Raw genomic sequence first — 9,539 nt, 5'->3', positions numbered from 1 at the left:
CAACTTGAGCTTTCTAGTTAAGGAAAATTCCAAGCACATCATCTTTGTTCTTCATGGTAAACACCTAAACTCTCCTGAAAAAATCATCAACAAAAGTGACAAAATAATGCCTACCTCCGATTAATGGAGTCTTAGCAGATCCCCACACATCTGAATGCACATAATCTAGAATACCCTTGATATTGTGAATTCCAGTGCCAAACTTCATTCTTCGTTGTTTTCCCATAACACAATGCTCACTAAATTCAAGTTTGCAAGCCTTCGTACCTTTCAACAATCCCTGCTTGGCATGAATTTGCAAGGAATTCTCTCCAACATGTCTCAACCTCATATGCCACAGCTTCGTTGCCTCGACATCCTTCTTAAGGCTAGAAGTTGTTGTCGTTACTTTCCCTACCATTGTACTACCTTGGTAGTAATACAAATTGTTCTTCCTCACGCCTTTCATCATCACCAATGCTTCTAAAGTTGCTTTAAGAACTCCATCTCGCATGATCACAACTAGGCCTTTAGATTCTAAAGCCCCCGATGAGATGAGATTCTTCTTCAACTTTGGCACGTAACGCACATCCCGCAAAATTCTGGTCGATCCATCATGATTCCGCAACTTTATTGAACCTATCCCGGCTGTCTTACATGAATTATCATTACCCATGTAAACAACCCCGCCATCGAGTTCCTGAAATTCAAAGAACCATTTCCGAATGGGACACATATGATAGGTACAACTTGAATCCAATATCCACTCATCTGGATGCGATGATGCTGAAGGTGAAACAATCAAAGAGATATCTGATTCCACATCACTTTTGAATTCTGCAACATTTGCATCTTGTAGAGCCTTCCCTTTCTTCTGCAGTTTTGGACAGTCTTTCTTCCAGTGTCCTTTCTTATGACAGAAAGCACATTCATCTTTGGCAATGACTCGACCTTTAGACTTAGACCTCCCTCTTCTCCCCTTTGTCTGGCTTTGCTGACGACCTTTTGCCATCAATGCTTCTTCTGATGTCGTTTATTTGGTTTTCATCTTATCATGCTTTCTCAATTCATAACTATATAAAGCAGAACAAAAAACATCTAATGACACATTATCCTTCCCATGAAGGAGCGTAGTCTCCAAATGTTCAAATTCATTAGGAAGAGATGATAACAACATCAAAGCCAAATCCTCATCCTCAAACTTCACATCTAAATTCAACAGGTCTGCTTCTAATTGATTAAGCATAGTGATGTGTGCATTCATAGTAGTACCTTGTTGGTAGTCAAATCAGAACAATCTTTTCTTCATTAGGAGCTTGTTCTGACCACTCTTCTTTAGAAACTTGTCCTCCAATGCCTTCCACAGTTTGTGTGCAGAAGTTTTGTTTTTTTACAGCATACTTCTGCTCTGTGGACAGCCATGATCGAATAGTTCCGCATGCCAACAGGTTGATGATGCTCCAGTCTTTCTCCTCTACCTCTTTTGGTTTCTCTTCTTCAATAGCAATATCAAGACCGTGCTGAAAAAGAGAGTCCAAGACCTCTCCTTGCCACATGCCGAAATGTCCAGTTCCATCAAATATTTCCACTGCCAATTTCAAAGTGGACACCGGGAACCTTGACCATGATGACGATGAGCCTAACACTCTGGATTCATCCTTCGCTTCTTCTTCTTGATTTGCCATTACAAACTCAAAATATAGTATTCAATATTACAAACAATTTAAAACAACCCAAGGGCGAACCTTTGGCTCTGATACCACTTGTTGGGAAATCGGGTAATTTCCCCACTAAAACAACACAACTAGTGAAATGAACTAGTACAAAACAAATGAACCAAACAAAACACTAACAAAGCTACCCGACAAATAATATTGAACAATATACTACTACTGAAAAGAAAACAACATAATACCAATAAATAGAGCAAAAAAATAAAATAGATAAAGAGGAAAGAACACACCCGAGAATTTTTATTGGAGTTCGGCCAATTTAGCCTAATCTCCTAGTTGAAATAACCCGCTTTACTATTAAGGGAGAAAATATTACAATTGAGATATTCTACAGTGAACGAGGAGAGGTTAATTTATAACCCCCTGATCTCCTTCCCAAACAATGAACTCACCGATGTGAGACTTGGGATTAAGTCAAATTCAACAAAATAAACGTGTAATTATTTTTCATACACTAATTCATAAGAAAAATTATTAAAATTTAATTATATAAAGAAATTTGATATTTTTTTTTCTTATAAAACAATTAATTTTATGAAAATCATCTAATTACAAAATTATTGCCCAACAGATAGAAGAAGAAACATCATGGAAGAAAAATATACATTTGAATAGTATAATATTAAAAACTATCTTCTTAATTTTGTATAATTTATATAGGTGTATTTTTTTCTTGTATTTTTTTTAAGATTTTGTAGAGATATAAGTGTGTTTTCATTATGTGTTAATTTATTTATAAATTAGTCAACGAATCCTATAAGACATGACCTAGTTCAGCCAAGACATGAAAATCGAAAATATACAATATGGAAGTCCCACACTACTTGGAAAGCCTAAAATAAGCAAAATTGGGTTTAACATGAAAATAATCTTCTCCAAATTTTTAAGTAAAATCCTTCTAGAAGATGGAATTAGTCCGAATTTTTCTTGAAACTTGGTTGAAATTAAAGAAGATATCTAGTTAATAGATAATAAATTATTTATTTATATCTTAACATTAATCAAGACAAAAGATTTAATATAAAAAATCATACTTATTTTCAATAATACTGTTCTTCCAAATTTTTCTAACATTTTTAATTGCTTGATACACTCAGGATAAAAATTAAAACATTTTATGTACAGTAATACGCTATTATCGAATATTAAGATGGTATAAAATTATTTATTTTATTACACGTTTTTAAGGGAATTGCGAAGGAAAATCTTACTTCTTTTTTTTAAAAAATAAAACATGTTCAAACTACTATAGTATTAGTCATGGGTCATGCAAATTTTTCATTGAATCTTACATTTTCAAAATTTGTTATAAACTAGAGAAAATAAGTTATTCATTAATTATGCAAAAAAAAAAAAAAAATCGAATCATCTTTTTTGTTTTTTACAATAATTATTTAAACTTACATTAATAGTAATTTTTAATTGATTTTCATGTTTAAATTATTTTATAGTTATTAAACTCTGCAAAGTATGGGCGTGTACTATTTTAAAACACCATAAACTAACTCCAAAACTTACTATTTTGAAATTACCCGTAAAACATATTTTACAAAATTACTATGTAAAAATTAAATTAAATTTATGGAGTTTTATAATAACTACATCTTACCAATTTGCGACATAAATGAATTATTACATAGAACTATCTTTTCATTATTACTTTAAAAAGATAAATTGTTGAGAAAATTCTTACTAATTAAACCTAAATTTTAATTTAGGATGTGAAATTTGTTTGTTTCCGGTGTGGGAAGCAACTGATATCACTGTACTACACCATTCTCATTTTGTATATTCTCTCCCCTTTCTTCTATCTCCCTCTTCTCTTCTGTCCCTTTCATTTTCTCTCTCTACAAAGATCCCAATGGCGACTCTCCCCGTCGTAAATTTTCCGATCTTCACGGTGGTCAGGGTGGTCGGCGTCGCCGTCACCGTTCTTCTCCTCACATGGGCCCTCCATTTTCGGGGTGGCCTCGCTCTCGTCTCTGACAACAAAGATCTCATCTTTAACGTATCTTTCCCTCTTCACTGCCTTCTCTTTTCGATTTCGGGTGATGGGTATACGTGGTTTGCTCAACAATTTCGTTTTTCTGTTATGGGGAATTTGATTTTGAACGAGAAACTGAAGGGTCGAGTGGTTTTCAGTGTTTGATCATGAATTGTGTTGTCTTGATGACTTTTTTTTGTCAATTTGTTTTAGGTCCATGTTTGTTTGATTTTTAGCTTTGTTGTCTTGGCTTGGTTTTTCCAATGTAGGTCCATCCAGTGCTGATGGTGATTGGGCTTATTCTAATCAATGGTGAAGGTAAATGTTCCTTTTGTTTTTAACTTTTCTTACGTATGTCACTACTGGTACATCATTTTATGCATATTAGTATCTTTGAAACTTTTTGTGGTCACCGATCATATTTCAGTTGCATTGAAGAGTTGTTGTTAGATCTTTGTATTAAAATCAAATTTAAGGTGTCCCTGTATTTGTGTAATGCAACCATTGATATCAGAAAACTCATTTGTCCATTTACATATGGTGCTATTCATGATTGTTGATTCATTTCTTCACGATGATCCTGACGTGACGATGAAGTTGTGCTTTGGTGACTGGTTGGTCATGGGCTCGAATATGGAAACAGTCCTTTTGCATATCCTCTGTTCCAAATGAGGTTTTCTCACACATATTAAGGAGAATAATAAATATACCCCTCTTTGAAACAATTTTACTTGAATAGTCTCGGATTTTTCACAATAGATGCATTGTTTTGAATAAGAGAGAGAGGGTAATTGATTTGTGGACAAATTAGGAAGAAATTGGAATATGAAAACATTAGTCAACATGAAAAAGAAAATTTACATAGCTAAAACTGTAGTCATTGTATGGAGAATAGTGAGGAGTCTTTTGACACCATGGTACACTAGTTCGGTTGTTGTTGATTGATTCACAATGTTTTTCTATGGTTAGGGTGTCTTGGGAGGTGAAGCATTCTATGGTCTTTATTCTTGTTTACATTCTGAGAAGCCGGAGTACTTGATATAACATGAGTACCATATGACATTGATACAAGGATGCAAAAATCAATAAAAGTTTGAGATATAACATTGATATATTAAATGTGAACATAAAGTTTGAAAAAATATTTTACATGAATACACTATATTTGTAGATGTTGATAATTTCTCATTAATACATAATTCTATCAGCAGATGACATCACGATCCAGGGTTAGATTTTATTTTTCCAATGCTTCCATATCAAAGTAAAACCTTTCCCTGTGAACAGTGAAGTCACATATTTTCCTAGTGCATGCTAGAATATGACAAAAGCATCTAGGAGTCTTGGTTCTATATAATTGCCTACTATCTGCTATAGGTTTAAGGATACAGAGGGAAAAATAGAACTATATGTGACTGAAGTCTTATTCAACGTATTTGAGTTAGATCCAAAGCATATTAGTCATTAAAATTGAAAGAAGCCAAAAAGGAGGATATTCATTGGATACATATCTGTAAGTATTGTACATGTATTGGTATTGGATCAGTATACCGATACTCTGCCATTTTTGTAGTATATGTGCTTTGTCTGAATTGTTATCATTTAATTGTAAGTTTCCATTTTGTAAGAAAATGTTTTTTGTCCTCTAAAGAAAACAAGCACAATACATAAGTTCAAATAAGATTTGATGTTTGTTTTATCTCCATGTATGATTTCTGTCCTAATCTAATGTAGATCAATATCAATTATTTATAGTGTTTTGCACTTAGTTTACACAGTATATCTGATGATTAGTTATCCCCTATCATTTGACATGCTTGTGGTGCTGCTCAGTGGTAGGGCCCGACTTTGTGTCTATAAAACATTTTTTCCACCATGATTACATTTGGTATCTAAATCCTTTGAACTAGTAGAGCCTCCTCTGACCAAAATGAAACAGGAAAGGCCAAATTAGAATTAAAACATTTGGTGTTTTATTCTGGTAGATTGTAAAAAACAGCAAACTTGAGCTGGCTAGTACCTTGAACATGCTCATAACAACCTTTTTGAAAATATAACTTCCCAAGTCAAAGGAACTTGTTGTCTTAAATTCCATACAATGTTTCTTCTTACTATCCCTTGATTCTTTGTAAATACTTTCATGTTAGAACTACCTTCTTTTATTCACTATGGCAATTTGCAGGTATGCTTGCATACAAGACTCTATCTGGAACTAAAAGTTTCAAAAAATCAGTTCATTTAACGTTACAGTTTGTTGCTCTCATTTTGAGCTTGATCGGTATCTGGGCTGCTTGGAAGTTTCACATTGACAAGGGCATTGACAATTTCTACAGCCTCCATTCATGGTTAGGCCTTGCATGTTTTTTCCTGTTCTCCATCCAGGTATAATAGCTACACTTCATCTCACAAATTGTTCTAAATCTTAGTTTAGGTAAACATCTCCATTATTACCTATATTTAAGACGAAAATAAGAAAGAATAATTAAATAAACTTCCATAAATAAACTAAAATTAAGCTTATATTCATAATTAAAATTAGTTTTTTGGAAAAACCATTTTCTTCTTTTATAAGTGTTTATATAGAAATTTTGAGCCAATCAAAGTATTTTATTTTTGTTTCGAACTTGGATTCTGTCATTTTCATTGTATCTAATTATTTGCTACAATATTAATTAGTGGGCTGCTGGCTTTGCAACATTTTGGTATCCTGGAGGGTCAAGAAATAGAAGAGCAACCTTACTGCCATGGCATGTTTTCTTTGGTATTTATATCTATGCCTTGGCTATAGCCACAGCTGCTACTGGTATTTTGGAAAAAGCTACATTCCTTCAGGTGAACAATATCATATCACGCTATTCCAATGAGGCACTTCTGATCAATTCTTTAGGCATTTTGATAGTCATTTTAGGTGGCTTTGTGATTCTTGGACTTGTTACTCCAGTTTATGGTAAAGCTGATGTCATACGGGGAAACGAGTAACCCATATTGTAATCTATGTAATCCAAAATTGAGGAACATGGACATGGATATATGAAAAACTCATTGAACATGTATACAGATTTAATTTTCAATTTGATTTTTTACTTTGTCTATTGTCCTTCTATTCAAATTAGCTTTCGTGTTTCGTGCATATTAGTTATCAAAATTCAGGCAACTTTGAAATTGTTTAAAGATGTTGGCGTTTAATTATCAAATTTAACTTCTTCATATTCATGGTTTAACTTGAGAGTATTGATTAAATTGAAATAATTGTCTTAGTATATGTGTGCGATGAGTGATTTATGGTTAAGATAGATGCAGACAAGAAAAATATGGATGATTTATATATAAATTAAAATTAGTTTGTATATAAAATTTTCTAAATTTTTTTATTTTTGAAGTTATAAAAAATTAATTATTTTTTTCTAAAAATGTTAAGAAAAAACTTATAAAAAAGTATTTTTTATAACATTATTTCCACTTGTTTCCACAACTTGTCACATCTTTACTATGTTTATTGTTTTGACGTAAAATAATAGTCGTTTTTTAGAGCGTATGAAAGTGGGAGAAAAGAATATGCATGATTTGCAATGTAAAATAGATGTCCATGTGATATGTACGTTGACACTCTTTAAACTAATACTAAAAGAATCAATTTTCATTAAGTAATGAAAAATTTAATATACTTTAGTTATATTTAATAAGGCCTATACCATATCATTTCAAATTGATACCTAACATGTCCATGTGAAATTACTATAATACCCTTAATGAAGTGGAAACTGGGTTACATTTAAGTGTATCCAACACTGGCAGCTAAGAATAGTGCGCATTCATTCTTATAGAGCAAGGGACGGAACTCATCCAAAATTCTTACACAGACCCAACCAATGCTCGTGTAGCGTTCTTGAGGCACTGCGGCGATGACAAAGAGTGGAGGCATAACGAGAAGGCACCGGAGAAGGAGATGCGTTGCATAACGATTAGTTTTCGTATTTTTTGTGTGTTCCAAATGTGTTTATTTGTAACTATGTTATGCGTTCTGGATGTGTATATCCAATTTAGGTCCATATACTTATGTCTGAAAGAATGTGTTGCTTGATTAGTTCCAGATATTAATATTCGTATGAGTAGTGGATGAGCAGATCCAGAATGTGTTTTTGTAGTTCTGGATTTGGAAATTCGGAAGTAAATTTATGTGCGTTTTTTTTTTCTGCCCTCAATGATGTTCCTACTATCTCTGCCCTCAAAATTGGCCTTATAATATTAGTGATTAATTTAAATTTGTTACAGATTCAGGACTAAATCAATTTTTTCATTCTTTACGAAATTAGCCATTACTTTTAGCTTTGTAGTTTTGGTTTAGTGCACTTAGCTATTTATGACTGAACAAGTGTTTTATTTGGTCTTCAATTTGGAACGATTCGTTCCTCAAATTACCCTTAATAACCTGCCTGTTTTTCGGGGGACCAATTTTATTTTTGATTTGATGGTATTTTATGAATATTAAGATGGTGAGGACTAGAGGAGGAGGATCTTCTAATTTGGACTGTGTGTGACCAACTGCATCTGTGAGAAGAAGGCATGGTGGTCCTAGTACTTCAGTTCCAAATGAAGACTTTGAAGATTATATTGAAAAAGAAAAAGTTGAAATTGATGATGAAGGCTATCTAGGAGGGCTAGTGGATAAGTCATTACTGATTAATTATGAAGATCATGTGGCCAAACAGTTATGTGATGGTTTGGTAAGTAATGAACATTAATTGAGTGTGTTATAATTGAGTGTCATATGTATGTATGTATTTATTGATGATATATCTTGATTATTTTAGGATCGTGGCGAGCTGAAGGTCATTTCTCATGGGAGAAAGATAAATAAGTTAGGAGCACCTCATGAGCGCATAGAGGTTGCAGTAGACATGTTTGACTTAGGTGGTTTGGTTCATGCTAGTTATGAGAATTTAGACCGAGGAATGCTTTTTGCTTTTGTTGAGAGGTGACATGCAGAGACAAACGCATTTCATTTACCTATCAAGGAGATGACCATCACTCTTGATGGTGTGTCAAATTTGTTGCATTTGTTGATTCTCGACCAATTTTACATGCACTAGACCTTAGATGCAGATGCAGCGAATGATTTGTTGGTAGAATCCCTCCGTGTTGACCATGGAGTTGCATCTGAAGAGACAAGACACTGCCAAGGAGCTCCTGTGCACCTTAGTTGGTTGCGAGATGTGTACGAGGTCACATGCTCAAGGAGGCAGTGGACTGTAGCTGCCAGAGCTTATTTACTTCACCTTGTTGGTTGTACTATATTTGCCAACAAGAGTGCTAATTTCGATTAGGGTGATATATCTTGGATTGTTTGTCGATTGAAGCTGATTAGGGGATGTGCTTAGTCGACAGCTGCATTAACCCACATGTATGAGTAATTAGGAGATTGTAGTTATGCAAAGACTAGGCAACTAGTTGGTTATACGACATTATTGCAGGGTTGGATTTGTGAACATTTCCTGTCTATAGGGTGAGACATATGCAACCCCATTATTCTAAAGACCAATCCCGGTGTAGGATGTATGAACTAGAGAAAGTTACTTCAATTGTTGTCCGATTGCAGCTAGATACATTGACACCAGCTTGCATTTGGTTTTCCCCATACGACGAGCACAAGGAAGAATGTTCATTTGAATGGATATCGATATTCTCTGGTTATTTGAGGCTTGGAAATTGGAGACAATCGGAACGTTTTCTCCTTCAGTATGGATATGTGCATATCATCCCTTAGCACCCATCTGTAGTTAGAGATGGCGGTCCCACTACAAATGAAATGAACCAGTGATGGTTACATTTTAAGGATTATGTCA

The 9,539-nt window shown here is 33.8% G+C and overlaps 1 protein-coding gene across 1 annotated transcript; it reads left to right on the top strand.

The window, feature by feature from the left end:
• The first annotated feature begins 3,412 nt into the window (after positions 1-3,412).
• On the top strand, positions 3,413-6,788 carry LOC137837282 (transmembrane ascorbate ferrireductase 2). The gene is made up of 4 exons (XM_068646240.1): positions 3,413-3,720; positions 3,966-4,014; positions 5,879-6,078; positions 6,373-6,788. The coding sequence occupies exons 1-4, from the start codon at positions 3,574-3,576 to the stop codon at positions 6,673-6,675; spliced, it is 699 nt and encodes a 232-aa protein (XP_068502341.1). The 5' UTR covers positions 3,413-3,573; the 3' UTR covers positions 6,676-6,788.
• The last annotated feature ends 2,751 nt before the right edge of the window (positions 6,789-9,539 follow it).

This window comes from Phaseolus vulgaris, chromosome 4 (assembly GCF_000499845.2).
Source record: "Phaseolus vulgaris cultivar G19833 chromosome 4, P. vulgaris v2.0, whole genome shotgun sequence".
In the NCBI taxonomy this organism is placed as follows: Eukaryota; Viridiplantae; Streptophyta; class Magnoliopsida; order Fabales; family Fabaceae; genus Phaseolus; species Phaseolus vulgaris.
Note: the sequence above shows the minus strand (reverse complement) of the source record. Positions and strands in the feature narration are given on the sequence as shown.